General features: G+C 49.4%; 1 protein-coding gene across 1 annotated transcript in view; it reads left to right on the top strand.

Annotated features, from left to right (window-relative positions):
* The window catches only part of DAPK2 (death associated protein kinase 2), a gene marked incomplete at both ends in the record, with an annotated part of 117422 nt that extends 108360 nt beyond the window's left edge, over nucleotides 1-9062 (top strand). Inside the window, 3 exons of the mRNA XM_079701257.1 lie at nucleotides 5664-5753; nucleotides 5862-5945; nucleotides 8982-9062. Coding sequence (XP_079557383.1) covers nucleotides 5664-5753; nucleotides 5862-5945; nucleotides 8982-9062 — 255 coding nt within the window. The remainder of the gene's footprint in view (nucleotides 1-5663; nucleotides 5754-5861; nucleotides 5946-8981) is intronic.
* Nucleotides 9063-12073: the final 3011 nt, after the last annotated feature.

Below are 12073 nucleotides of genomic sequence, written 5' to 3'. Positions count from 1 at the left end.
GATTAAAGGGAAGGAGGTTACAGAGATTTAAAAGAGGGAGACTTTCTGTTTTTAACTTTTTGTTATGGGGCATTTTCAAAACTGGCACAAAAGTATCGAGAATGGCAGAGTGAATTCCACGTACCTGTTACCCAGCTTTGAAGTAATTTAAAGCAAACTTCAGACTGACTTACCTCATAAATTCTTCAGCAGGAATCTCTGATAGGGAGTTTCTTTTTACTATGACCACTGCGCCATTATCACACCTGATAAAATCAAGAATAATTACTTATTATCATCTGGATACACATTCTGGAGTCACATGCCCCTGCTTTTTTTTTTTTTTTTTTTGCGGTACACGGGCCTCTCATTGTTGTGGCCTCTCCCGTTGCGGAGCACAGGCTCCGGACGTGCAGGCTCAGTGGCCATGGCTCACGGGCCCAGCCGCTCCGCGGCATGTGGGATCTTCCCGGACCAGGGGACGAACCCGCGTCCCCTGCATTGGCAGGCGGACTCTCAACCACTGCGCCACCAGGGAAGCCCACCCCTGCTTTTCTTAAGGGTGTCCTGTTATACTCGGTTTGTTCAAATCAGGATCCAAACGCAGACCTCACATGGCAGTTGGATGTTATGTCTCTCAAGTCTCTTCAGTACAGGAGGGAGAGCTTTTGAAGCTTTTCCTGGGGATAAAAACTTGCTCAGAAAACTGAAGGTCCCGGGGAGAAGATTAAAAGTGAGAGTGTATCTATGCTGAGACCTAACTCAGAAAAGTAAGGCTGGGTCAGGCAAGGAAAGGGACATTCTTACCTCTTTCCATTGGCTTGTTCAGTGTAGGGGCAACCTGCAGGAACACAGCCTCTCTGCCGCTCTCCCCACCCATGCATAAGGAGGTAGAGACTCAGGCCCCTATAAGCCTCACATGCTCCTTTCCTGGTTAAACAGGGAGGTAAGGCCAGCAGGGCCCAGGCTCCAGCCAGCAAAACAGCCAGCAAAAGGAGGAGGTGGAGATGCCACCTACAGAGAGATGCCACTAAGGGAGATGAAGGAGCAAGGCTCAGAGAGACAGTCCTGGGCAGGAGAGGAAAGTGGGTGCTCAGGTGTCCATGGCTTTCAGTGGAGGATGGGGCTGGAGTAGTGACTCAGATGGAGGTTCGAAAAGTTGCCAACTGTTGGCAGTTTGTAGAGGAGGCCTGGTATTTATTTATTTATGAGTTTATTTTATTTTTTTAATAGATCTTTATTGGAGTATAGTTGCTTCACAATACTGTGTTAGTTTCTGTTGCACAAAAAAGTGAATCAGCCATATGCATACACGTGTCCCCATACCCCCTCCCTCTTGCGTCTCCCTCCCACCCTTCCTATCCCACCCCTCTGGATCATCGCAAAGCACCGAGCCCATCTCCCTGTGCTGTGCTGCTGCTTCCCAGCAGCCAACTATTTTACATTCGGTAGTGTCTATATGTCGATGCTACTCTCACTTCACCCCAGCTTCGCCCTCCCACCCCATGTCCTCAAGTCCATTTTCTATGTCTACCTCTTTATTCCTGCCCTGCAACTAGGTTCATCAGTACCATTTGTTTTTAGATTCCATATATATGAATTAGCATACAGTATTTGTTTTTCTCTTTCTGACTTACTTCACTCTGTATGACAGACTCTATGTCCATCCACCTCACTACAAATAACTCAATTTCGTTTCTTTTTATGGAGCCCTGATATTTAGAGAAAGTCTTTGGAGTGCCTTTTCTGGAAAGCCAGGGTCTGTCTTTATGCCTGGGAGGATGGCTGCTGCTCCATCTCCCTGCTCTGTGGATGTCGGTGCTGCCTAGCTCTCCCCAATGGTCTTTTTCAGAGACACTTTCATCTGCATGAACAAAACCTTACTTTAGCCACAGCATTCTGTCTTCTTTTCTCCCTTCCCAACATTTTTCTGAGACACCAAACATGCTCCTAGGAGCCTGGTCAAAATCGCCCACACTCTCTGGTATCGCTGAAGGACCACAAGGCTGGAAGGTAGGCACTGTTTGTTTGCAGAAGGGGGAGGGTCAGGAGAAGGCGGAACAAACTCTGTTGCCCCTCACACCCTGAATTTAATCCAAAGTGTTGGTGTCACATTCCTTCTGGGAACTGACTTCACTGCAGAATTTATGTCTCTCTGCCTTCATGCCTAGATGACAGCGTCAGCGCTTGGTGAGCCTCTTAGCAACCAACAAGGCCCATTGATTGGGAAAGGCCAGCCTGACAGGTTTATAGCCTCTTCCTCAGAGTTCATGCTGTTTTGTGTAGCATATATACAGGGCCCTAGAAGTAACTGCATCACCTCCCATGAATGGCCTCTGGGAATGGTCCGATGTGATATTTTAGTTGGGCATCTCTGCTCACTGGCTGGCACTGCTGGACCAGTTGGAAGGTGGGATTCTCACTAACAGGACTCCCCTAGCCTGCCTGTCAACCTTCCATACTTGGGGTTTAGCCATCTCTCTCCTCACAAGGGTGTCAATCAGTAAGTAGACAAAAAGAGGTCCCTTCACTCCCAGAGTCTACTAATTCCAGCTCATCAAACTCTCCAAGTGAAGTGCAAGAGTGTCCCTTGCAAGGGTTCGACTCGAAGGTGAATTGCAGACATTTGTGAAGTTAGAGGTAGAAATGTTCTGTGGGCTGGGAAGGCAGGATGCCAGTCACCTTGGGAAGGAGAAACTAGTTGCTGAGAGGTATGGGGAAGTGGAATTAACAACAAATGAATAAATATGGAATAAAATGTCAGGTAGTGACAGGTGCTTTGAGGAACTGGGGCAGAGGCACAGTGAGTTGCATGGGGCAGCTGGGTGCTATTTATATAGGGTGGTCAAGGAAGGCCTCCTGAGGACGTGACATTTGAGCAAAGACCGGAACAAAATGACAAAGTAAATACAGTAAGACCCGGAGACCTTGGGTTCCTGGACCAGCAAGCAGACCCATGCAATGAAAGCCACAGGGACAGGAAGGAGATGGGGAGAAAATCAGGTTACAGAAGGACCCAGATGATACAGGCCTTGGGGTTCTTGGTGAGCCTGTTGGGTTCTATTGAGAGTGCCCAGAAGCTGCTGGAAGGTTTTGATGCCAGGAAAAGGCAGGCTCAGCACAGATCAGTTGCCCTCTGCCCTCTTTTGCATCTCTCTTCCAGGTGGGACCTAAAGCCAGGGCTGGGCTTGCGGAGGAGGTGAGAGGCGGTTAAGGAAAGAGCTGGGAGAGCAAGGCATGGCCTGATGGTCCCCTCAGAGCCTCCGTCCTTTTCTCTCCTCTCTCCTCTCTGCCTTCCTCCTTTTCCTCCTCTCCCCGCTCCTGCACTCTTTGGCCCAAACCACCGTGTCCCATTTTAGGGGAGTGAATAGCCCCTGGCTCTCTCGTCTCCCCTCTGTGTCAAGGTTGCGTGCACTCTCCTCCCTGCTCCCTGACCTCCCCAGGACGCTGCCTCTCACCTTGCTGATTCCCAGGCAGAGCTGTGGGGAGTCATGGTGTCATGACACCCTTCCGTGGTCTCACGGCTGGACTGATCCAGGTGCCTGGGCCTCTCACCGGTGGGAATGAGCAGGTCCTGGGACTTCGTTCTGGTTTGATTCTGCAGCAGCTCAGGGAAACAGTTTATCCGTACAGCTCTTCAGCACCCACTGTCTTATGCTCTGCATCAGGAGTGGGTAGTGAGGAAACGTTGACAAAAACATGAAGAGCTGACCGAGAGAGGTGCTAAGTATACTGCAGAGCTGACTGAGAGGTGCTAAGTATACTAAAGGAGCACACATGTTTTGGTCATGTTGGGAGAGAGAGACAGTGTTTCTTGGAAGTTATCTTGGAAGAGGTCATGTTTGAATTGGGCTTTGAAACACACAGAGGCTGTCCTGGAGGAGGGAGATTGGGTAAACAGGGAAAGGGCCTCCTGCCAGAAGATGTCAGGTCCAGAGCAGTGTGGGCCGGCCATATGCACTGGCTTCCACTGGCACCTGGCGCCATGATGAAAAATAAACAGGCATGGAGGTGTGCTTGCAGTGTGGTTAGGAGACAAGACCAGCATCAGGAATCAATGAGTGGCCTCACTCAGCGGTCACTGAGGTGCCAGAGGAGGCACTGCTCTGAGGAGGCTGTCAGAGCAGAGAGAAGAATAGAGCTGGATGGGACCTTATGGATCGCCCCGGGCAGTTCATTTCCTTGAGGTCGCGGAGTCCTTTAAGAATCGTTGGAAGCTATTGACTCTTCTCAGAGGAAATGTATGTCTGTACCTATACACTAAGTTTTTTTTTATTGAGCTATATAATTCACATACTATAAAATTCACCATTTGAAAATGTACAATTCAGTGCTTTTTAGTATATTCACAAGGTTATACAACCATCATTACTATCTAATTCCAGGACATTTTCATCACCCCAGAAAGAAACTTCACACCCTTTCATAGATAGTCATTCCGCATTCTCCCCTCTTTCCAGCCCTGGCAACTACTAATCTACTTTCTGTCTCTGTGGATTTGCCTATTCTGGACATTTTATGTAATTAGAATCATACAATATGTGGCCTCTTGTGTCTGGCATCTTTCACTTATTATACTGTTTGTAAGGTTTATCCATGTTGTCCTATGTATTAGTACTTCATTCTTTCCATGAATGGATTTTCCATTCAGTTCTTCCATTGTATGGATATACCACATTTTGATTGTCCATTCATCAGTTGATGCACATTTAGGCCCTCTCCACTTTTTGTCTTATGAATAATGCTGCTATGAACATTCATGTACAAGTTTATGCACTAAAATTTGCAGACCATTTCAGGAGGTTCACAGAACCCCTGAAACCCATCTCTTGGTTTCTCAATCTAGGAAAACCTTGTTTTATGAAGAGGCAAGAATTCATGAGGGAATGGACTCCTCACATTGGAGTCCATTAAATATGTCCAGTTTTTTTTGTATATCAATTACATTGCAATAAAGCTATTATAAAAATAAAATAATTTATAAAAAGATGGAATGGAGAAGACAGGAAGGCTATCGATAATATATTACTATTTATTGAGCAACTCTAAGCTAAGCACTTTACATCCCCCATTTACTTAATCCTAAACAACCCTGTGACACAATGTTATTTATTATCCCCATATTACAGATGAGAACACTGAGGCTCAGAGAAGCCATGCCAGGTTTCTTGGAGAAGTCAGGGTTTAAGCTAAGCCTTGACTGCCAAGCAGTGAAAGGCAACTACACATCCCATCTCCTCTCTACCCCCATCAAAGCCCCTATTTCCTTACATTTATTTTTGAGTGGAGTACTAATGCCCGTCTGCTAACGAGGCATCCATTCTGCTAGGCCCAGAACTGGCCCAGTGCACAGTGGGCATCCTGGGCTGCTGTACGATGACCCTTCCCCAGAGTGACCCATGGTTGAAGGACCTGCCTCCTGCTCTTCCCCTTCGGGGAGGTAGGGTCTGAGCCTTCAGCCCAGCCAGCGTGCACATCTGACTGTGGTAATAATAGCGCAGGGGTGCCGAGGGCATCTCCGGAACAGCTGAGACTTCTGGAGCCGTTGCCCTCAGCATGAGGTTCCTCTGCGTGCCCTGCCCAGCAGGGAGGTCCCGGGGTCAGGCTAAGGGTGGCGTGCGGTCAGGGGCCCTGGTGCTGTCCAAAGCCCAGCGTCAGCCACCATGCTCTGCTTTGTCTCCCAGCCTGTGGACAACCAGCAAGCCCTGGTGCGCAGGGAGTCCCTGGTCAACCTGGAGAACTTCAAGAAGCAGTATGTCCGCAGGCGGTGGAAGGTGGGTCAGGGCTTAGGGGTGGGGCTGGGGGTCAGGTGGGCTCCTGGTTCCCTCCGGGGTCTCGGTGCACATCCTCACCTGGCGGTTCCTCTCCTCCCCCTCCCTCAGCTCTCCTTCAGCATCGTCTCCTTGTGTAACCACCTCACCCGCTCCCTGATGAAGAAGGTGCAGCTCAGGCAAAATGAGGACCTGGTGGGTAAATGCAGTGCCCTCTGATTGGGTGGAATTCTGGGTGAGGCCTGGAGCTGGGGGGAGGGGGGCGGGGAGAGGAGGTGGGGCTTAACTGTTTCTGGCAGGCTCTGCACTGTGATCTGTGTTCGGGGGGACCACTGGGGTAGTGCTGGGAGGGGGCGCTCCAAGGGGGCAGCATGAGCCTCTGGAGGACCTCGAATCCTTTCCTGGTGGGCTTTCGAAGGGACTGCTCTTGCCACTCTACAGCCCCAGCCTTCCCCTGAGGACCTGTAGCCTGCCAGGGACCGTGGGAACAGTAGACAATGAGACTACCGGGGGCAATCCAGAATCAATTCCTCACGATCCAAGGATCTGCTTTAGAATGAAAGCTTTCCATTCATTTGCCGATTTTTACATTTCTGTTTTGCTTTAGATTGCCAATAATAATAAAAACAATAATATTTAGATGATATCTTATATTTGATTAGCTTGTTGCAGTTTTATGTACATCTAGAATGAGAGACTTACAATATAATATAGTAGTCAAGAGCATGGCCTCTGGAGCCAGACTGCTAGGATTCAAATCTTCCACTTACTGTGAGACCTTGAGGAAATTACTTAACCTCTCTGTGCCAAAATGTCATCATTTGTAAAATGGGGTTAACAATAGTTCCTACCTCACAGTGTAGTCATGAGGATTAAATGATGACATATTCTTAGAGCCTGGCATTTTAAGTGCTCAATACTTATTAGCAGCTATTATTGTTGTTTAAAATCCTCTTGTAGACTGTAAAATGCAGTGCTGGTGCTACGAAATGCAGTGTTAGTATTGCAGCTGGTCGAGGTTCCCTGACAGACCCTCCCCACTGCTCACCGAGTGTGGTGAGGGCCCCAGGGGTGTCTAGGATGGCACAGGTCAGGACAGAAGGTGACTGCCTGCTCAGGAAGAGGCTGGAAGGCGGCAGCCTGAGGTGAATGGGCTGTCAGCCCTGGGCAGCCTCGGGGCGCACAGCACTTAGGCTGCATCGCGGGACCTGGCACAGCCCCTATGCTCCCCCCACCAGCCTGAGCTCTTCTTTTTTTTTTTTTTTTTTACAACTTTATTGGAGTATAATTGCTTCACAATGGTGTGTTAGTTTCTGCTTTATAACAAAGTGAATCAGTTATACATATACATATATCCCCATATCTCTTCCCTCTTGCGTCTCCCTCTCACCCTCCCTATCCCACCCCTCCAGGCGGTCACAAAGCACAAGCTAATCTCCCTGTGCTGTGCGGCTGCTTCCCACTAGCTATCTATTTTACGTTTGGTTCTCACTCTTGTCCGGAACTTGAGGATTTATGGCTCCAGAGACCCAAAACAACTGTGTGGCTTTGGCCAAGCCGTGTCCCTTCTCTGGCTGCCTTCCTCATCTGCTGTAAAAGGGGACTGGACTTGCTCCCCCTGAAAATCCCTGTTAATCATAAGTAGACTGTTCTCCAGCTTTCTTTTGTATTGTATGGCTCTGACTCATGCTAAAAAGTTTCTATTCAGCAGAGCTTGAGTTATTTTTATTGTTATAGCCGGGCTTGGTCCAGGAAGTATTTGGCTAAAGTTGATCTTGACCTTGGATTTCCAGCTGGCTCAGGCCAGGGGAAGGAGAGAGGGCCCTGGGTAGGCACATGGCTGACAGCGGGCATGCCTTTCAGGCCGAGTTGCCCTGATACGGTGCTGGCCATTGGGAAAGAGGAACAGAGAGTAATTGAAAAGCATATAAAACTCTTTCTTAATTTTTGTCCTTGTGCAAACATTTTTTTTTTTTCGGTACGCGGGCCTCTCACTGCTGTGGCCTCTCCCGTTGCGGAGCACAGGCTCCGGACGCGCAGGCTCAGCGGCCATGGCTCACGGGCCCAGCCGCTCCACGGCATGTGGGATCTTCCTGGACCGGGGCACGAACCCGTGTCCCCTGTATCGGCAGGTGGACTCTCAACCACTGCGCCACCAGGGAAACCCTGTGCAAACATTTTAAATAGTCCTCTTTTTACTCAAACAGTCAGCACCTGATATCAGCTCAATGGCTCACCCTACACGTGGAAAAGGAATGAGTCCCAGGGGACTTCCCTGGTGGTCCCGTGGTTGGGACTCTGCGCTTCCGCTGCAGGGGACCGGGGTTTGATCCCTGGTCAGGGAATTAAGATCCCTGCACGCTGCATGGCGTGGCCAAAGGAAAAAAAAAAAAAAGGAATGGGTTTCAGACATCTATTATTCACTTTTCCAAAAGGCATTTTCCTTAAAAAAGAAAAGATACATCCTTTTGTTTAGGAAGCATTAAAATTGAACATCTGACAATAGATTTTTTTATGACTTGCATTAAGTCTTTCTGAATTAGGACTTTGTTTAATAGTTTTAATAATTTAATTAGATGCATGTGGCGTGAATGAAAAAGGCACGATGACCACCAGGGTGGCTGCTCCACTCTGGCTTAGCCATGTAGGTGCTGACGGACTGCACTTTACTCTTTTTCTCTTTCATAAAAATGGAGCACGGAAGCCATTTCCCTGGAAAGACTACATGGCAGGGCTGGTTAAAGGTGCAGCTTAAGCTAGTCAAAGAAGAGTGGGGGAGGTGGCCGTCAGAGTTCGGGGAGATCCCTGTGGCTATCTCTCCCCCGTTCTCTCTAGGCTGAGTTCAGGAGACCCACCAGCCCACAGACCAACTATCCAAGTGGTCTTGGTTATGTGGCAGCCACAAAGGACACCGGATATAATTTTCATTATTATTATAATTTGGCCTCTTCTGGTACCTGATTTTCCCTAGATGCTCTGCTCTGCCTGTATTCCTTCCTCCTGGGAAGGCAGCCTCAAGGCAGTTGGTCTGGTCCCATTTCAGGTCCCTCCCCACCCCCATCCCACCCACCCCTGGTCTCTGGACAGAGCAACAGCCTTCCCCTCAATGTCCATCTCCCTGGTTTACAGGCCCGTGACCCAGGTGTATCAGCTCAGGTTGCCCAGCACGACCCCATTCCTGGCACCTTCTGACCCTCTTGCCCTGGGTCTCTCTTTTTTTCTTTCTTCCAGAGGAATTGTGAGAGTGACACAGAGGAGGACATCGCCAAAAGGAAAGCCCTCCACCCCCGGAGGAGGAGCAGTACCTCCTAACTGGCCAGGCTCAAGGTGGCCACCAGGGAGGCCTGGGCACCGCAGGGCTCCTTTCTATGCAGACTCTTGGACCCCGCTTGTTGCCAGCACCCAGGCATTCTGCATCCCTGAGCACTTTGCAAGAGAGATGGGCATGCAGGATTCAGAAGCGTTTACAGGGGAGCCAGGAGACCCTGGGAGCTGTGGCTGTCACCTCCTGGGAATGCAGGAGACTCCAGCATTCCCAAAGCTCTTAATTCTCCACAAAACGGGCTTTCACCTGCTGCCAACCTCAGAACCTGGATGGGGATGTGGACCTAAGAAAATTATGCAAATGACCATCATCATCATGGATGAAGGTCAGATTCAGGCAGCTTTTCTCACAGGATGAGGGAGTTCAGAACCAGCCTGGTCAAAACTTACACCAGGAAGACAGAGGCCTCCCCCACGGGAACAAGATAAGAAGTGAAATGAATCTTGGGATGTGAGGGACCAATCCTGTGACCTCCCAGAACCCACATGGAGTCCACGTGTCATGCTGGCCAACATATCAAACCTTCTAAAGCAGCCCATTTTCAGCCCACTGTGTTGTAATTTTTTTCACTTTTATTAAACTTCTGGTTTACCTGATGCTCGGCTTCTTTTAGGACTCTCCCGATCTGATTTTCTTTAGCTCAGGTGCCTATGACTGTAGGGGAGCACCTGGGGTGCTGAGTGGATAGCACCTCCGAGGGTCATACTAAACCACCCCCTCTGGACTGCAGGGTGCCTACCTTCTACATCCTTCCCTAAAGGAGTGCAGCCCAAGAAAATCAGCCCAGATACCAGCATATAATGCCTGTGCTCCCTCCACTATGACGACAGTCACCCCTGCTGGTGTGGACTGAGTTGTGTCTCCCAACCTCTGGTACCACTGAGTATTTGGAGACAGGTCTTTAAAGAGGTAATTAAGGTAAAATGAGGTCACTGAGGTAGACCCTAATCCAATATGACTGGTGTCCTTATAAGAAGAGAGATCAGGACACACAGAACCATATGAAGAGACAGTGAGAAAGTGACCATCTACAAGCTAAAGAGAGAGGCCTCAGAAGAAGCCAACCCTGCCAAGACTCAATCTCAGACTTCTGGCCTCCAGAACTATGAGAAAATAAATTTCTGTTGTTTAAGCCACCCAGACTGTGCTTCTTTGTTGAGGCAGCTCTAGAGAACTAATACACCTGCCAACGATGGCCAAGATTGGGGCAGGGGGCTTTATGAAGATGTGGTTGAAGAAGGTCAAAGAGGGACCTACAGGGAGAAAAGAGAGGAAAAAAAAGATGGACTACCTGGACCCGTGAGTGAAGATGGCAAGAGAACTTTGACAACATAGAAATCTGGGCCCTGCTTTCCAGACCAAAAGAATGGTGGTGCTGATCAGAAACCCAAGAGAAGACCCTTGGAAGCCAGAAGTAAAAAGGGTCAGGGTGAGGCACCAAGGCTGAGAAAGTACATGGGAAGAGGTGGGAAGAAAGGGAGAGAAGTTTTGGAAGGTGAGTGAGGGAAAGTGTGCCAGGAAGGAAAGAGGGGAAGAAAATAAGTGTGGAAAGGAAAGGGCACGGGGAGAAGGGGAGGCATCCTTTCCCTTTGTCAGCAGCAAGTTTTAAGCACATTGTGTGAGAGAGTGGGCCCAGCGGCCCTCATCCAGTGAATGATCCAGGGCAAAATGGCCCCACAGAAACAGAAAGGCAGTCCAGTTTCAGAAAAGCTTCCAGCCAGAAATGGAGTGGCCTTCAAGCTTGTTGAAGAAAGCTCTGCCATTGCCTTGTAGTTCTTGGACGTCCCAGTTCTCAGGAGGATCCAGCTCTGTGCCTCCCTCCAGCCTCTAGAGGATAGCTGAGGCTGAGAACTGCTAACTGTGTTCAGGGCCCCTGGGTCATGGCTGTGGCTGGTCACAATGATCAGCAGGGAATGTTCTAGAACAAGGGCTTCTGGGCGCTCCTAGGAAGTAAAATGTGGTAGCGAGTAGGCGGCTGCCCTCCTGCTAGGAAAGAGGGCAGTGAATGGCTTTGACAAACCCAGTCTTGAGTTTCCAATCATGACCAAAGGGTAAGCCTTTTGGAGCTTGTCTGGCCCAACCACTGCATTGTACTGAAGAGGAAACTGAAGCCAAGAGAGAGGAAGTGACTAGTTCTGCTTCACACAGCAAATTTGTGAAAATGTCTGATGAAAGGCCAGACTTCCTGACTCCTAGTACTGTGCTCATTTCTTCAGCTTGATAACTGTGGGAGGCCTTTCAGGAAATGGATGGACACTTTGCTTTGCGTCATTTTAAACATGCTGTCATCTTTCCTTTACTGTTGCCTGCCTTGTCCTTCATTTCTGGAAATGGAAGAAATGCTTACACTTGCTTCTTTCCATCTTTGCAAAGGACACTGCCCCTGAGTGGGGATAGCTCGGCAGCCAACCTCCACGGGCTGCAAGTCGGTCAGTGAACCGATATTTATTGGGCTCCCACTATATGCCTAGGACTGTTCTAGATGCCAGGGTTAGAACAATGAAAAGGACAGACTTGATAACTTCCCCTACAGGGGTCTACATTCTGTAAAGTCCTGGGAATCCAGGACTCCATCCTACTTATAGGCTGCTCCTCCCACCTCCTTCTCATCCAGATTATATAAAGCCCCGTTGGCTGGGTCCCCCTCAGCCCAGCTCTCTGGGGTTTGAAGGCACCCGCTGGGGTTCCCAAATCCCTCAGGAAGCCCAGGGCCAGGCAGTGGGCAGAGAGGAGCCTTTGAAGATGTGCATCCTTTGAGGATGACTTTGACACCTAGCAGCCCAAAGCCAAGCATGTGTGCCAATCCCATACAGGGCCCCAGTCCTTGTGGCCTCTCAGCTGGCAGATGGCTGGTGCCCTCCAGGTGTGAGGAAGGGTGGAACAGCTGTTCCACAGGAACAACCTGGCCCAGGGGAACTAGGTGTTCTGGGTTAGTTCTGAAGAAGGCTGTGTTGACCAGCTGACACTTCAGGAGACCACAGTGTGCCCTGAGGCGAAT

This window comes from Hyperoodon ampullatus (assembly GCF_949752795.1).
Source record: "Hyperoodon ampullatus genome assembly, chromosome: 3".
NCBI classification, from domain to species: domain Eukaryota; kingdom Metazoa; phylum Chordata; class Mammalia; order Artiodactyla; family Ziphiidae; genus Hyperoodon; species Hyperoodon ampullatus.
Note: the sequence above shows the minus strand (reverse complement) of the source record. Positions and strands in the feature narration are given on the sequence as shown.